Below are 18,829 nucleotides of genomic sequence, written 5' to 3'. Positions count from 1 at the left end.
ACACACACACACACACACACTTTGAAAGAAGTAAACAAATGACTGAACCCCACACGCATGGTTACATGGCACATTCCTAGGTATTGAAGGGAATTGTCATCGACATTTTCACAAAATGATACAAATTTAGTACAGCCTAGAGAGTAAAATTTAAGTGTTGGGCACTCAAAAAAACACTTGATTGGTTGGATTAAATTCTACCTTTCAAGTGCTTTACAGATTTTTTCTAGGAAGTTTGCTTTTGCATAACTAAAAATGACAAGTCTTTTGATTTAGCAATATATTGACATGAGAGAATCAAGTGCTAGTCATGTTCTACAGATAAGGGATTTATAAAAATCCCTTGCAATTTAATGCCCTTGGGAATTTTTAAAAGCTTATGCTTCTTTTGGAACTCCAAGACAATCTCTTGGCAATAAGTGGGAGAGAATTTATTATTTCCATTTGATGGATAAGGCTAAATGACCTCTGCAATTTAATAGCGAACTCAGAAAAATCCCGAATTTAGACTATTTCAGGAAGATAACAGGTTTGGTACAATTCCACAATGCACGAGAAGCCCCCTTCACGCTAAGAACCGGAGAGTGAGCTGGTGGTATGGCAGGGGGGTGTGAGACCCACAGGAGAGACGAGAGTCTATTCGGGAGTCTACAATACTTCATAATTTGAATGAGTGCTGCTCCCAGGGTTAATTCTTTAATGAGAGAACTGCCATTTCCCTGCCTACTTTGTACAGACGATAACTTTCTCAATGTTTCCACACTTAATGAGAAATGGAACGCTGGAAATTGGAGTCTTCACTGTTGAGAGATGCTTAGTTAATTGCTTCTACATCTGTTTTAAACTTAGTGGCGGTCAACTTCCCTAGTTAAATGTAGTGTCCATGTCTAGTTATGGAAAATCTTCACTTGGGAATGGCCGAGCCCTTTCTTTAAGAAGCTATGTCCCTAAGGAAGTAAACAAGACAGTCAAAAGCACCGTACAGTGGAGAGGAGAGCGGATGGGCTTCTGTGTGATAGGTCTGGGTGCGAATCCCAACGCTAACTATATGATACAGAGGACATGAGCCTCTACTGTGCCTGCTAACTCAGCTAGTTATTATCCATCCTTCACTGGGGTCTTATGAGAAATAAATAAAATAAAACTACTTTTATTAAAATTAATTGACGTTAAAAAAGAAAACTCATCAAGGTAAACCCACGGGCTCTCATTCTGCAGGTAGGACAGGACTTTGTCTCAGATGACAGTTGGCATGGTTTTAGAAGATGGATCTTAATTCCTTTTGGGCACAGCCCCACTGTGGTTCCATCAGAAGTAATCGAGCTGCTTTCCCATGCCATGCCACTCACACAGGATGCACGCTCTGGGCGGATTTCACGCATTTTTGTCATTGGGTTGGCAGAGTTGTCAAACGCAAGTTTTGAAAGATGAGGCTATCTGCAGACGCTTGCATAACACAGTTAGGCAGAGAAACGGAAATGAAGTTACCCCTCGGCCATTCATTCTGTGCTAGACAGCTTCTGCGTGTGCTTTCCAATGTTCTCCCCACCCCGCCCCACTGCCCTGGTCTGGAGAAAGGGCTTGCCCTCTGGCTTCTTCTTGAGTTCAGTTCACGGGGCTCATCAGCAGAGATTGGGAGAAGAGTGAACGAGGGGGAATTAAGCCTTTTTCAAGTCATGCAGATAGAGAACAGGATAATATGTAGATGGCTTACTCGAGTCAATGCAGAGCTATTCGTAGCTGAGTGACCGGTCCAAGCCCAGGCCAATGCCAGAATGCCGAGGGTATTAATATTTAGGCACACTTGTAACCCATTAGTGACGCACTGGGCCAGTGGGAATACCTAGTGTTGTTCATGTTAACAAGGTGTGCTCAGTCCACTTCCCATAGGTGTCAATACATTTCTGATTTGTAGTAAAAACTCACAATCTGTTGTATAATTCTTATTTGGTTATGACTGAATTTTCCCAGCCCTTTACTATAGCATATAACCATTACTCCCAGTAACTACATAGAAATGATATGCCTTGCTTAATGCAAAACTCAACTGTGAAATTAAATATGATTACACATATAAAGAGGTGCTTAGGCCAAACAATAAGACCATGTTCACTATTTACAAATACTGCATCTTTAAAAATAAGATTAAAGTCAAAGAAGGCAGTGCTCACCGGGTCCGTGCTCACGAGCTCTCCGTTCGGGACCACTTGGATTAGGTGGATGAGGATAGTAATAGAATTCAGAATGTAAGTCAGAAACATGTGCTTATGCATAGTTACCCTTTGGCAGCCAAGATTCCTGGAAGACAAAGCAACAGCATTAACCAGTGCCAAAATGTTCAAGGTCCTGGGGAAATTGTTTTGGTAATATTTTTAATATTCCCTGTAGCAAGAGTTGAGAGAACTTACTGAAAGAAGTAAAGCTTGGTCCCATGTACGAGACTCATACTTCTAGGTCTGATTTTTCAGAAAGTTTTCCAGTCATGGTAGCTCATAGTTTTCAGTCCTCAGGTGACTTTGTACAAGTGAAAGAGTGTGTGATAAAATCACTTTCAATGATAACAAATGTCATGAAATTAATGGAGAGTAGAACTCTTACAAGAGAAACCATTGCAGTTTGGAGTGTGCTTCAGATGAAAAGCCGACTATGTATTGATGTAACCAGGCAGAAGTTGTGCGGCCAATAGGAGACCAGAGCATGAAGTCAGGACAAGGTGGCCTGTGACAAAGTACCGGGTCCATGTCCTTGACCCATTACATACACAGCCTTTATCAAGTGTCCTGGTATCCTCCTCTTTTGACAGTCCTTCCAACACCTTTTTATTTCTCGTATTCCAACTAGAATCAGCTTTGTGATTCCTACTTTCCACTTCCTCCTGATGGTGGAGCTCAGACACAGGCAAAGACTTGTCACGAGGCTCCGATCGGATCTCATTAGGGCATCTGTTGTTTGGATCTGCCCATACCTATCCTCCTTGGCGTGGCCGTTTGCCACCTTCTGGGCGCTAAGCAATGTGTTAGATCTTTTAAATTCCTTTGTCCCCCACTTCGTTCAGGTGTAATATGTGTTTGTGTGAGTGTTCACATGAATAAACATTACATTAAACATCCTATTTCACTTTCCAATGCAAATGAAGGGAGCCTGTAGAATGGCTATAACAAAATTGGAACCATTATCTTAGATAAATATAAATCTTGCATTTACCATATTTGACCCTGTTAAAAAATGCTTAGCATCATGTGAAAACTTAAGGCATTCAAATTAATGATGCTAAAGATTAATAATAGTAACTATCCCTAAAACATCTTCATGGAATAAAGTTAGAATGCCAGGAATTTTGGAAAGAAAATTCCGAGGAAAAATGAAATGTGAGGATGGTCTAGGTTTACTTACAATGATTTTCCTATATTTTCAAATCAAAGGAAAATGAGTTGTCAATTATCTGTAGTAAAAAGTAAATTTAAGTAGTGAGGGCATGTGTGAGAACACATTTTGATTATTGTAGCTACATTTTTCAATTTCAGGAAGCACAAGCATTGGTAAACAGCTAATACAGAATATTTTACAATTCGCCACTTGATGATCGGGGTAGAATGCAGAGTGGGTTTAGAGAAATTTCCCTCTCTGTCTCTCTTTCTCTTTCACACACCCACGCATGTGCTACTTTATTTAGCAGCAGAAAAGTCTGTTAAATAAACTGAACCTAATTGATTTCATAAGAATGCTATAAAAGTAGGTTGCACATTTAAGGATTTAAAGAGAAAAAAATTCAGCCATGTGAAACATCATACTGCATGGCTAAGATTATGACCTGCCATTTTCCATACAGTCATAATAGCATTTTCTCATTCTTCTCACTGGGAGGCAAATATCTGTGGTCTCATTACTGGGTTCAGCCTGGCTTACAGCAGTGACAGTTGACATTATCCAGAATGAAGAAGTGTGAATGGATGCGTCATGCAGCGCTGCTCAGCTGCCTGCTTCTCTCTGGACCCGGCAGCTCAATACCGCACAAGGACAACCCTGACGGGGCGGGCTGGTTCGTGTTCGCTTCCCGTGTAAACGGGGAGCACCCCGAACAGAACATGCTTCCTCCACCTCCAGCTTACTTTCAGGCCCTCGTGTATGCGGCTTTATTTTTCTTCTCCGCTCCTGACATACCATTTGTTTACTGCCTGTTATTTTCTCCTTTTCTCTCACTAGAATTAAAGTGCTGAAGCAGTTTTCTTTGTGCACATAGAAGAGTGTCTGATACACTGTAGGGCTTAATGTTCTTTTTTTTTTTTGAATTAAAAATATGTGAGAACAATTTTCTTCTTTGAACTCTGGCCACTAAACAGTTTTCCAGTACATCAGAGAATTATATTAAAGGGTAGATTGCCCCCTATCTTACACTTTGTATCATACTGAACATTTGCCAATTTCTTAATGCAGGTATTAACTAACTAACAGTGGACATTATTCTATTACTAAAACCTACACATAGTACTGTATTATGTACACAGTGAGAAACTGATCACAAAGCTGGACAAGGAACACTATGACTAACACATAACATGAGTCGCTGTTTTTTGAAGTATTCTATATAGTTTCTGTTCGTTGTTAAGAATTTTATTACACTTGATGACATTTATACTGAACTTTCTGAAATGTGATAGGTATTTTAAATTTATTAAAATTTGTTCAAAATCTAACACGTGCCTGTATACCTACTATAATTCAGAACTTCTGGTAGATTCTGGGTACATGTAGGTGAACAAAACAGACAGCTTCTGCATTCAGGGAACTTATAGATTATGGAATTGTTCATTTACCCTTGATGTGATCATCATTCTGAAGGGAAGGAATGGGATGCTAAAGAGGATTAACTGAATCGAACATGAGTAATTCTGTGTTTAATTGTTCTCAATGTAAATTCTTGCTGCTTGAATGAATATGAGACAAGGTGACATTTCCTGTCAGATGCGAAGAGACTTAAGTAGCAACAGCACAAACCTGGTGTGAGCTGTGATTTATTATCTTGATTAAAAATGTAGGTATTTAGGTGGACAGAACAGTACTCCCTCTTTGAGTGAGAGGGAACCATAAGTACTATAGATCCTCCAACAGTGGGAGGATAAAACTTCTGTCTTGGCTAGTTGAGGTGTCACTCAGATGTGAAGAAGAGATAATGATCTACTTGAGTATGAATCTCAAGATGTTGTATATATTTTTTAATTCTCATGTTTTTATTGGTTTTGAAAGAGAAAGAGAGAAACATCAATGTGAGAGAGAAATATCGATTGGTTTCCTCCCGTATACACCCCGGTTGGGGATCTAACCCGCAACCTAGGTATGTGCCTGACCAGGAATCAGGAATTAAACCTGTCACCATTTTAGTGTACAGGACAATGATCCAACCAACTGAGCCAGGGCTCCTATTTTGAGGCTAAAGTGAAGTGTCAATTTCATGGTTTAAGTTAACCTGGTGGGTGCAAATCTTTTATGCCAAAATTTTGTTTTAAGTTATTAGTACACGATAGGTGTATGCTTTTTAAGAGTTTTTAGTTGCATAGAAAGCATTTAATTTTTGCCTTAAGTTTTTCCGATTGCATAAATCAATTTGATATCATAGGACAAGAACGAGTATTCACTTCTTTATAAAACTGCAATTATAGTCACATTCAAAGCACACAAGTATTAATAAGGAAACAAGTAAAAGTTGTTACAGATTTACTGGTGCGTGGGGAAATATGCATTTGGAATAATTGTTGCGATCGGTACAAGCAGTTATGTCTTCCAGTGGAACTCCAGGTTTCCCTTTACCTAAGTATCATACCTTGTTCACAATGCACAAGAGAAGTGAGGGGAAGAGAGGGAACATGGAGTGGATAGCATTAAAACTCCTAGAAAAACTAAAAATATATATATATTATACCTCTTTTCCATCTGACGAGGGACTTGAGAACTTTGGATTTAGCACAAATTTTTTATCCTTAAGGAATTCCCTTTCAATCATAATTTTTGCCTCTTTTCTTATTACTACTGTTCTATTAGTGAACAGTGAGCCAAGATGGGACTGAGTTATCTCTGGTGTCTTGTTATGTCAAGGGGGTGGGAGGGTTGGGAGAAAGGAAGGTATCTTTGGTGCCATTGATTTAGTGGTTTCTCTGGAGGAATAAGCAGGTAGTCAGAAATATATAATAGTGGATACTATACAAGAGAATGAGTTATCTGTCGATCCACTGCAGCTGTAACAAAGAATAGGGAGGACCGAGTGAGTAGCAGAGGAATCTCTATTCCTTCTGGAGGTCCCAGGGGAGACCCTCTTTCTTGCTGATGTGGCCAATATAATGTAATATAGACAATGTAATGCAATGAAGATACTCCCTGTCTTCTAACATCGATCTTTATTGACATTAAGGCAAGAGTAATTCATATTTGAAATATTTAACAGTCAGTAAAGCATGAATATCAAGCAGTCAAAATAGATGTTAATGAGCTACTATTGTGATTTCTTGAGAAACATCAGTATTTAGGAGTATTATACAGAAATGTAAAATGATAAATTGTAAATGGAAGTGATGAAATAAGTGTATTTATTGCAAACTTGCTTAAAATGGTCAGGAAACAAGCACAAATAAGTTTCCACGTATGTGACTTTCCAGCCAATGTTCCCCAAGGAGACTCATCTTAACTGTCTTGTGGACATTTACTTTTGACACCAGTAGTGAGGAGTCTTGCTGAGCTAATCTGAGGTTATCTATTTAACCCCAAAAGTCCTAAACCAGTGGACCAGAAGTAACCCATATATCATTGTGAACATTATTTTAATTCTGCCACTTTTGTAGTTAAGATTATTAGTATTGCATTTCCTATAATTTAAACCACTGAAAGCTCTGGCCGGTGTGACTGTGGTTAGAGCATCAGCCTGCGCACTGATGTGTCCTGGTTCAATTCCTCGTCAAGGGCGCGCACCTGGGTTGTAGGCTCCATCCCTGGCCCCAGTCTGGGCATGTGAAGGAGGCAGCCAATTGATGTGTCTCTCTCACATCAATGTTTCTCTCTCTCTCTGTCTCCCTCCCTTTACTCTCTCTAAATATCAATGGAAAAAATATCATCGGGGGGAGGATTAACACAAATTAAAATAAATAACTGAGAAAATTTTTCTCTATCTTGAAGGGGACATAGAAGCTCAATTTTCTTTAAAATAGCAAAGACTTTATATATATTTCTACATTTATTTTCTGATAGCACAGAGAGCTTGATTCTTATTTGTTTCAGGGTTCACAGCCCCGCCTGCTGCCTTCCCTGGCATGCTCAGAATAAAATCACATTAAGATTAGAATGTCTTGAACTCATTCTGAGTAATATCCCAGGATTTTTAGTGGCAACATAGTGACAAAATACAGCCTCCTGTATATTTAGTAACTTTAAATTCCTCTGCAGGCCTTCTTAGCCTGCTGGCTTGAGGGCTCCTGCAGGGTCATTCCTTGTTTACTTTGCTGTATTCTAATCATTGTGATTGAAAATACTCTTATTATAATTCTAATAATTAATCCCTCATGTATTGTTGCTTTATGTCTTTCTCCTGTTAAACTATACATAGAAGGAGCTCATTCTCTGTTATTATTTGCTATTCAGTTAACAAAAACGTGCTATTCAGTATTGTTGCTGGGTCAATATAAGAATCTTGACTACATAAGATACACATATAATATAATATATAATTATGATATAAGATATAGGCAAAAATTTCAAAAGAATAAAAAATAATAATAGTCATGTTAAGGGTAGGTTTGCAGGTGCTTCTCCCCTTGGTTTAATTTTCTTTAGTTATTATCATAATATTTTAACAAAAATCAAATTAAGATTCTATTATTCTACTTATGAATCACTGAATATTTAATTACATGTAACGTCTCTAAAGTATGGAGGATTATTTGTAGTTTGGGCTATGAAGGAGCTTTTCTTCATCATTTGTATGATTCCACCATGACTAAATTAATGGAAGATCCACATGGTCACGTAGAAGTCAGAATTCTCTTGAAAGGATAATGCAGTGCCTTCTGCCTTTGATTTAAAGAAATTACACTAAATTTAGGGCATGTTTTTAGGACCAAATTTAACATATATTACTTTCTCATATACATTATAAAGCCTTTCCTGAAAACACAGAAGCAGAACCAATGTTTTAAATTCTCCATTATTGTGAAATCAGTATCGATATCAACTTAATCATGTTGCCATGGATAATGCAATCAAGTGTATAGACACAGCGTCAGAATCGAAACTCTCATTGAAATTTTATTCCTCACACTGTCTTAAAAGATATTTGTAGTGAAAAATATTAGGTTTGAAAGGGCATAAAATTGACACCTGACAACAGCCATCTTCTCGCAGAGATTCTCTTAGACCCTGGCCAGGCGCGTCAATCAAGAAGTGAGACTCGCCTTCCTTCTCTGGGTAAACACTATCGTGGCCTCACCAGGCCACTTCTCTTCTGGTCAAATCCACCTGTGATACAACTCATATTAGGCAGGTGTGTCTGAACCTGCGGTCATGGCCCCATGTTGTAAGAGTGGGAGTCAAAGGAGGAGGACCCTCTCTTACACTGCACGGAACCTGAGCCATGGTAAGTGGGACCTTTACCACGTTAACCCAGCGTGCTGACAGGCTCACAGGACTCATACTGCCTTTAAAGATTACATGAATCTATCTTATTTCCCTCAAAGACAGAGTTAAAAGGATATTTTCATTAGTATAATTTTTTCTACTTCTTGACTTCCATATATCTCTTCTGATTTGCAGAAGACTTTGACAGTTTTCCATTGAGTTCAGTATCAGAAAGTAGATGCTGTGAGAGTACTTACTTGAAATACAGGAAAATCCCCAGCGAGACTGACAAGGTGAGAATAGAAACCGAGTGTCCCACAATAGCCACGTAGTACAGGAAGTACGCGTTCTGAAATGACAGACGCAACCACAAACACAGTTACAAAAACAAATGGGTGAATCAATCGTTATAGAAGAGGGAGACAGCTTCTATTTTTAAATATCAGTGTAAATCAACAACTGTTTCCCTCCTTTAAAAAATTCAGAGAATTACATTATATTAAATTATAATAGACTGAATGAACACATGGAATATTATAAGATTAAAAATATGCATGATGTTGTGGGAAGAACACAGGGTTGGATTTATCAGAGCTCTTCTTTACTCAGAGTATTATTAAGTATTTCTGTGATATTCATAGTCAGTCACTTCCCTCTCTAGACCTCAGCAGTCTTCACCTATAAAATAATTTGGTTGGACTGGATGCTTTTTAAAGCATGTATATACTGCTTATAAGAAACATCATTAAATGCTGGGATTCAGAAATACTGACTGTAAAAGGATGGGCAAAGATGACCCTGGTTAACACTAACCATAAGAAAATGGTGTAATATCATAAAGTGCAGATGTTAAGTCAGAAAAATATAACAATTTAAAATTTCTATGCCCCTAGTAATATAAACTCAAACCATATAAAGTATAAAGCTTAGATTGGCATGCCTAGTTAATCAATAGAACACACAGACAAAAATCAAGCTATAGGAGATTTGAACCACATGATTAACACATTTTACAATTCACATACACACACTGCATCTGCATCTGCAGAATATCCATTCTTTCCAAGTGTTGACTCAATATTCCAAGATTGTTTATCCAAAATGACATATACTAGTCAGTAAGGCAAATCTCAACATATTTCAAATAATTGAAATCTTAAAGACCATCTTTACTGACCACAGCAGCTTAGAAATAATTAATAAAAAAAAATAAAAAACACTCATATTGTTTAGAATTAAGTAACACATTTCTAAATAACCACTGGATCAAAGAAGAACTCACAATGACATACCAAAACTTTTTAGGTACAGATGAAGCTGTACACAGAGGGAAGTTTAAAGACTAAAAGACATATGCAAAAATGAAAAAGGTTGAAAACCAATGATCTAAATGTCCAGCTACAGGAGTTATACAAGAATTAAACTCAAAGAGTGTAAAAGAAATTATATGATAAAGAGAACTTGAATATGCAATTGAGTGGAACAACAGAAACAAAAATTGGTTCTTAAATAAATTAATTTTAATATCCCCTGGAAAGAGTGATCAGAGAAAAACCCCAAGAGAAATAAAAATATACGTCAACACAAAGGTCTGGAGCAGCATCACTCATAAGCCAAACAGTGGAAACAACTCCGCTGTCCATCAACCGGTGAATGTGGTTTATCCACAGAATGGAATCCAGATACATATTAAACATCAATATGGAAAAAAAAAAAAAGATAATTGATGCTTAAGTCTCCACATTTCAATGAATTAAAATGCATGTTCTAAACTGAAGAGAATTAAGCATACAGGTCATTATCTGATTTCTTTCTATAATATAAGTTAGCTTCTTGGAAGTAGGTACTTTGCAGTTATATATATATCTTTTGTATAGATAATGGCACTCGCACCAAAAACTGAAATTTGAAATAGAGCCTACCTTCATTTTATCAGGAGAGAAAGCATAACACATACTATAGTTAGTCCAGGTTTCATTCTTCTCAGGATGTTTAAACCAAACCCCGTTTTCATCACAGTATTTTGAAACCATTTCTGTTAATGAAACATAACAGTTATTACCTTACCATTAAAAAAACAAACAAACAAACAAACAAAAAACAAGAAGAAAAAATAATAAACTAAGGCTTAAAATCATTCCAAAATGTTAATCACTTTATAGAACTTGAGTGTATCAATACATAGAGACAACCATGAATCTACTTGATTATAGAGGTGTTTTAATCATATGGAACGTTGTGATATGCATTGTCTCATTTTAGCTTCAGCAGAGCCCTGTAACACAGACATTACTACCTCCATTCTACAAAGAGTATGGATACAGTGAGAGAGGTCATGGAATTTAAAGTTAATACATAGGGGTGAGCAAGGACTGAATATCAGGTCTTTCAGACTCTAACATGCTACCTACACTGTATCTCCTGTTTTTTTTACAGACATTAAATTTATGATTTTAGATAGAACTATGTGAGAAGAGCAAGACATACTTTTCTTCATTTACACCCAATATTCATATGTTAAGTTGACTTATGAAATTGCAGCTTTTGTCAAATGATCAAATATTGGCAATTTCATATGCTTAAATTCAGTAGAACAAATAAGTCCAAAACTAAGGGATGTATCAAGAAGTCATTATTATACCTCTCAAAAAAAATTTCATTGAAATCACCTTTCTTCATCCCACATGGAATATATTAGGGATTCATTGATTTAGCTTTCACTATTTACTTTTTTAATCATCTCCTACATGACAGTGAAATTTGCTGATTCAGCTGGATTGGCATATTAAAGGTCTCTCCCTTTGCAATGGGCAGGCACTGTGCTAACAGCACTTTGCAGAATTATCTTCTAAATGCTAACAATGACCATTTAAAGTGGGTATTGGCCTCCCCATTGCACAGGTGAGGAAACTGAGGCTCAGAGCAGTTAAGTAACTTCCCCTTCCCTATCAGTAGGGAGGCCAGGGATCAAATCTGGGTCTACTTGATTCCAAAGCTACAGCAGGGCTAGTAGGCTCTGCATTTAACCTTCTAGTCCTGTAGCAAGGTTGTTTATACTCCATTCCAGTGAGCCAAAGAATCATAAATAATTTTGTTGACTACAAGATAGTATTAAAATTCCAACCTAATTGGCTACATAATGGGAAGAAAAAAGTATTTTGAATTAAATAAAAATAATAAACAAGTAACTTTAAAATGAATGCACTTGCCAAATCTGATCTGTTATTCAGACTTTCTTTAGTTCTCCATAGTACTTCTGCAATGTATCTATTGCTTGAGAAATCCTATAACAACCATGAATTGGTATGATATGCAAAGAGAATTTAACGTGTATTTGGAACACTGAACAAGTTTTGATTTTTAATCATTTCTTAGGGAAAATATTTTTGAAGCATTTTTCTTCATTGACAAAGGCAAAGACCTATCCCCCCTGGATAACTAAACTCTGTTGTTATACATGGATTTGGGTTTCTTTTTCAGCAGAGGGATGTGGAAGTCAGAATCACAAACTAATATTTGGAGGACACTGAGTATTTAGTTTCTTGCCCAGCCCATGTAGCTCAGTAGATTGAGCATTATCCCAATTCGATTCCCAGTCAGGGCACATGCCTGGGCTGTAGGCTTGATCCCCAGTAGGGGTCGTGCAGGAGGCAGCCAATCCATGTTTCTCTCTCATATGAATGTTTCTCTCTCTCTCCCCCTAAATAAAATTTGATAAAAACATATTTTAAAAATAAAATAGTTTCCTATTAATAGTTTTGGTAAGTCAATCAATATACTAAGAGCTAGTATAAAAATATTTTAATCTTTGGCACTTTTTAGATTAAATTTATAATTTTTCTTTGTATTACTGAAACAGATACTACAGATGAAACACAAAATTTAATCTGCAAATTGTAGATTTGTTTCTAAGTCTACTCTAACAATGATTTAAAATGATGCAAAAACAGATTTTCAAGCAACCTCTTAGAATCATCATTGCTTAATGTAAATCTGTTACAAAGTTAAATAGAACACTTTTGAATTGTGCATTTGCTGAGATAGCCATTGGACAAAAACTATGTAAAGACGTGGACACCAAAAATACTTGAAAAAGGTTTAGCACTAACTAGCACAGAAAAATTGACACTGGAAATTTGTCAGTGGTTTTGCTAATGCTCTTTCTCAATGATGACAATGCCAAGCACACTTGTAATTTTAAAAAGTGGGTTGTCAGAGAGTAGTTTTATTAAAATAAACATAATTTGGTTTTAACAAAATCATGTAGCTATGCATGGCGAAATATATTATATGGAGGAGAGGTATTCACCCTGAAGAACTTTCAATCATGGACAGGACTATAGGAAATATTGCTTTGTTTTTATTTAACTAAAGTCTGGATATAGGCATTTTCTGTTTGAACTGTTGCAGCCATGAAGAATTTCTCCTTCTCCACCTGGCAGGTTTTCAGTATTTAAAGAAAGAATGTGCCTATCCTGATTTCCCTTTCCAAACTAAGCATCACGGCTGACTCCACCACATTGCTCGCTGTGCCCTCACAGCCTGAGCCCTCTGCATGTGCTCCAATACTGGTATTTCCCTCCAACATCCTCCAAGTTTGCAGGACTCCCCATGAAGAGGACAGCATGTTTCATTCATTCTAGATTCTAAATTCACATGTACGTGCTTTTCATAGATTTTTAGGCCCAATCTTCAGAGATTCAAATTTGATTGGTCTGGAGAGGTACCAGGCATCAGTATTTTTTAAAAGTTCATTAATTCCAAAGGGTATCAGGTTGAGAATCATTGTCCTAAACCATTTTAGCTCTGTGCCATTAATGTTGATTAAATGTTTGACTCCCAGGGTGGGGCCTTAAATACCTCCTTATTAAATTTGCTTTTTACATTGTAGCAAATTCCTTCAGACTATTAGTCTCTTTTGAATTTCAATACTGTTCTTCACTCTTTCATGATCTACCCATCTTTTCTCGAGTTCTTTGTCTAAAATGAAATCTCTGTCATTTCATTAAACTGTTTTGTGTATCATCAAGATATAGTTTTGGATCGATGTTAAATCCTAAAGAGTTTAAGTTTGTTGAATATAGGTATTTTTAAGATGTGCTTTTGTTTTGAAGTGGACTTGTCTCCCAGCTGAGAAAGTTATATCCAAAAACCCGGGCGGAAAAGATGCATCTATGCCTGGATATCCCTGTTTTGCTGATTGTCTTTTAGTCAATAATGACAGCCCCTTGGAACTGGCCTTGGAGCCTCGGTGGCAGAACAGCTCTTTGTGCCAGTCATGTTCCCTGTAATGTAGTCGTCAGTCAAGATTCATAAAGCATCAGTTATTGGGAGGAGTCAGTAAAGACCTGAAGGATCACCATCAAACAGCGTTTAGTTAGAGTTTATAGGAATCTAGGGCTGAGTGGAGCCCAGGGAATGAGGATTCCCAGATGGGGCTGGCCTAACTGGTTTAAAAAGTGGTCTCCTGTCATCCCATTTCCATGATCTCTGTCTGTCTCACTGGGGTAAAGTTAGGATCTCATTCTTGAACAAAGCACAAAAAGATTCGTCTGTCTTGGGGATAGACGAATCTCTCTGCTGTCATCTGTTCTTGCCTGTATTTACCATCTGAGTGCTATTTTCTGTCTTAACTGATGTCTTTACTTTCCACCTATGGGCCATAACCTGTTGTTCACAGTCAACGAGTGAGACCAAGTAGATGGGTTGGCTGACCTTGAAATGTGGTGGAAACTCTGACCGAACAACTCTAAAGTCAAAGCTGATTTTCTTAAGTGTGAAACAAACATGGATTCCTTCTGTCGAAAGGCTCTCTCTGGTCCAGACCAGATAATTCAGCTTATACATCAGACACAGTAAGAATGAGCAACAATAACTAATCATAAAATATAACAATTAAAATAATATTCTGTAAACATGTGAATGTGGTCTCTCTGTCAAAAGGTGATGTCGCACTGTAGTCACCTTTTCGCTTAAAGGAGGCGCTGTATAGCTTGTCTTGGGCCGGCCTGAATGGCCAGCATCCTACTCTTGTGCTTTGGGACCATCACTAAGTAAAATAAGGATTACCTAAAGGCAGGTACTGGGCTACCCGGACAGCTGATCTGATAACCGAGATGACGACTAGGTGACTTAACGGGTGGGCAGGGCATACAGAGTGGATATGCTGGACAAAGAGAGAATTCACTTCCTGGGCAGAACAGTGCTGCACAATTGAAAACTTATGAATTGTTTATTTCCGGAACTTCCATTTAATAATTTTGGACTATGGTTGACCAGGGGTAACTGAAACCATGGGAAGCAAAACTGCGGATGAGGGGGATGACAGGAATGTTTATAAAAATGTTTTGAAAAGCAAAAAAATGATATTCAGTGAAAAGTACTCCTATGTTCCTTTCATAACTAACGTGAGTTTGGTGTCCCTAGTGTACCTGACACAGCTCTGTGGATGTTCATGCTGGGTGGTAGTGGAATCCATTTTCACAGCATTTGTTTTATTTTCTGAGCATACTTGAATCATCTGTTGGAACCGAACTCTGGGACCTATAGTTAACACCTTCTGATTTATTTTCCCTTACATGGCATTGTTTTATGTAATTTTCAACATTATATAAAATTTCTATTGTGCACGTTATACTCACCTGGTACTTGCAAACTCTAGATTAAGCATTACCGTAAGTCACCAAAATTTAAGACAGTTAAAAAAATGTTAAAAAAACAAGTCATTAAAAAAAACCGTTCACAGTTTTAGAAAAATTAATTTGTTTTTATTAAAATTTAATATTTAGTATTTAAAATAGGTAAATGGTTAATTTTTATTCAAAATGTAATGGAATTTATGACCAGTGTGCACAACTGACCAGTAATGTGACTTAAAAAATAGAGACAGCTTTTTGCCCTGGCTGGTGTGGCTCAGCTGCTGGGTGTTGTCCTGAGCCCCGAAAGGCTGCTGGTTCAATTCCTGGTCAGGACACATACCTGGGTTTTGGGCTTGATCCCCGGTAGGGGGTGTGCAGGAGGCAGCCGATTGATGTTTCACTCTCACACTGATGTTTCTCTCTCTCTCTCTCTCTCCCCCTCTTTCTTCCCCTCTCTCTAAAAACAAATAAAACATCTAAAATAAATAAATAATAAATAAATAAATAATAAATAAATAAATAAGGACAGTTTATAATATTTGTGCAACCAGGTAACATTTTATTTATGAAAATGCTTCAGAACATGCTAAAATATGCAGAGTATGACTAGGTAGGTGTATTTTTTTTTTTTAATCTAATTTTCTTTTCAGGACCAGGAAAACGCTAAAAGCTTTATAGCAAAATATGAAATAAAAATAAATGCTCTACCTGCAATATCAAAGTCGGGAAAGTAATCGGGGCAGGGCTGATGAGACGTCACGCCCGCCGGTGTGTCATCCCAGCACAGCCATCCATCCCAGGTGCGGTTGCAGAAGGGACCTGGCCATTTAGGAAGAAATGAACACTGCCGTTGTCAAAAACTGCAGAGGCCTGAGCAGGACGTGATAGTGCGCAGACAGTTATTCCAGGGCTCTTCACACGGAAATATGTTTAGAAAACAACAGTAGCAGCAGCAGCAACAAAATAAAGGTATTAACTTTACAAACTCCGAACGGAATTGACATTTTTGTAGCATGTTCTCCATTTGTTCCTCAAAAGACACGTGTCTTCTGTATGGAATCTTTCAATCCAAACTCTTTTCTTTAAAATATCTCTGGAGCCCTGGCCGGTTTGGCTCAGCGGTTAGAGCGTCGGCCTGCGGTACGGAGAGACCCGGGTTCAGTTCCCGCTAAGGGCATGTACCTCGGTTGCAGTTTGTCCCCGGCCCTGGTTGGGTTGTGCGAGAGGCAGCCACTTGATGTATCTCTTTCACATCGATGTTTCTCTCTCTCTCTCCCTCCCACTCTATCTGAACAAAATATGGAAAAGTGTCCTCGGGTGAGGATAAAAATAAAATAAAATAAAATATCTCTGGAAATGTTATAAGAGAACTCATGTGAAAGTGGATGCAAAATCCCCTTAGATAAATTTTACCTTGAAAAAACTGTATGATTTTGGAACATATATATCCTACTAACCACCAACTTCAAAGTGGCTGCCTTGGGTGGTTCTATTCTTAATTCAAGGGTGATGCAATTGTTCAAAATTCCCACTGAAGGTGCATTTGCAGCTAGTTGGATCGCATATACACAGTCTCATACTTTAGAATCACACTTCATTAATGGCTAAAATAATGGTCAGTTTGATCACTTTGTGTGTTCATCAACATTGGCTCCAAGTGGTTTCTCACTGCTTTCAAAAATTAAATCTTGAACATAAGCCTCAAACTTGAAGGCTTATCTCTATAAAGACATTCAAAAGAATAAACCTCAAGCTTTGAAGGCAGTTCTTCAAAAATGGTCAGTAACACAAAAGTTCAACCTCCCAATGTAACTAAGACCAAAAGAAGATGACTGTACTCACTTGGTCTCTGAAAATAGCAGTTTTGTGTTTCTATTGTTTCATTTACTTCAGAGAAATGGTTTCTTTTTAGTGGTGAGTTGCATCTAATGCCCTTTCACGTTTTTAAGAAAACAAAAACACTGAAACTACTGCAGACAGAAAAGTAACATCCATCTACCTATCTTTGAAAAAAAAATTCTCTTTATTGTTGAAAGTATTACAAATGTCCCTCCTTCCCCCCCCCATTGACCCTCTCTTCCCTGCTCCCGTCCCCGCCTTCACTGCACTACTGTCTTCCAATTGACTCGATTTTTGTTTAAACAAAAATGGGAACGACAAATTAAAATGTTAACTATTTGAAGGCGAATTACATGTAGTAACAGAGTATATTTAACCAATCTCCCCCTCCTCCTGCCTTAGACTATACAAGGAGTGTTGTCTTAGACTATACAAGGGTATGAGATCTTGCTGGGTCTTTTCAAATGATTTATAGGAGACAGGGCAGGGAATGTAAATGGACGTAGCAATGCTTGGCCAACGCATATCCTATCTTTTGTTTCCCTGTGGGCCTTCTATAGCTAATCAAATATGCTTGGCCCTGAGAATATTTGGGCAATCACAGAGAGCATTCTAGAGAAGATGGTAGATAAATAATTCTGCCTAGGAGATCTCTTTTTCTAATTCATCGGGGAACTGGAGGTAGAAAAGGAGAAGGAATAGCATGAGTTACCGACCCACTGCCAGGGAAGGGAAGACAGGCCGAATTAACCCAAATAAGACCAAATTTTCACAGGTTCCACCTCAGGCAAATTCTCTGTCCACCACTGTCCAGTTCCCTTCTTGTCATTTTCCAATTCCTTTCCCTCACTTAGTCCTGCACCATTCCTGCTTGCCAGGTGGGAATACTGAGTTATTGCAGTCATTTTGTCCTAAGTGCAGATGTTAGCCAGAAAGTCTTTGGATGAAGTTGAGCAAAGGAACTAGGCATGTCTGCTGCATGAATTACACAAGCATACATGATATGAAAACCACTGTTAACACTGCTGGCACATGAAATTAAAATTAGTCGATATATATTTACTCACAGAAGAAAATGAAGCTGCAATGGCATTTGAAGCACATGTTTTACATGCATCTTTCTTTTTACCTTCTCCTTGGTATGGGGGTAACTGCTGCATCCGTCTATAGCATCTGGTCTGTGCATCCATCAGTTTCTGTCGTCCTACAATGTACAGAAATGGCTCGGGCTCTGTTGGAACAGTGGTGACATTTGCCATGGTTGGAAGTGCCAGGGTTGGATACTGTATTAAAAACAAAAATCAGTTACTTATAGAGAGCACAGATGGGTGTGGACACAAATAAATGAAACAATAAAAAATTCAAAAACATTTATTTTTCCTCCTATCAGCAACAATTATGCATGATCTCTATGTAGAATATTTTTGCTTTATAACATAATTCCATTCACTATTGAAAACGTAGAGCAGCCGTACAAACTCATGCGCCTCTTTGTCATATAAGATTGTTTTAATTTTATTATCACTATAAAGTTTAGATGTACACACAGAAAATAACCCAATTTCCAAAATATACTAATATCAAATCAATTTTGTTTTCTTTGGAGCTCAAGAATAATTAATTGTGGTATTAAAAATAGATACATTAATGTACTAAATAAGCTTTTACATTGGATTTCTTCAGCTGATTTTTATTTGTGCTTAGGTTATACACACTGCCAAAAATTTACCCCATTTTTCCCATAGAACAAACAAATT

The 18,829-nt window shown here is 37.6% G+C and overlaps 1 protein-coding gene across 1 annotated transcript in view; it reads right to left on the bottom strand.

Annotated features, from left to right (window-relative positions):
* Positions 1-18,829, bottom strand: part of CALCR (calcitonin receptor) — a 39,433-nt gene that overhangs the window by 14,168 nt on the left and 6,436 nt on the right. The window contains exons 2-6 of the mRNA XM_036247311.1: positions 18,202-18,355; positions 15,942-16,052; positions 10,518-10,630; positions 8,853-8,944; positions 2,172-2,298 (exon numbers count right to left, since the gene is read on the bottom strand). Of these exons, the coding sequence (XP_036103204.1) occupies positions 2,172-2,298; positions 8,853-8,944; positions 10,518-10,630; positions 15,942-16,052; positions 18,202-18,355 (597 nt within the window). The remainder of the gene's footprint in view (positions 1-2,171; positions 2,299-8,852; positions 8,945-10,517; positions 10,631-15,941; positions 16,053-18,201; positions 18,356-18,829) is intronic.

Source organism: Molossus molossus, unplaced genomic scaffold (assembly GCF_014108415.1).
Source record: "Molossus molossus isolate mMolMol1 unplaced genomic scaffold, mMolMol1.p scaffold_m16_p_7, whole genome shotgun sequence".
Classification (NCBI taxonomy): Eukaryota; Metazoa; Chordata; class Mammalia; order Chiroptera; family Molossidae; genus Molossus; species Molossus molossus.
The sequence above is the reverse complement of the archived record's forward strand: the minus strand, read 5'-3'. Positions and strand labels throughout refer to the sequence as shown.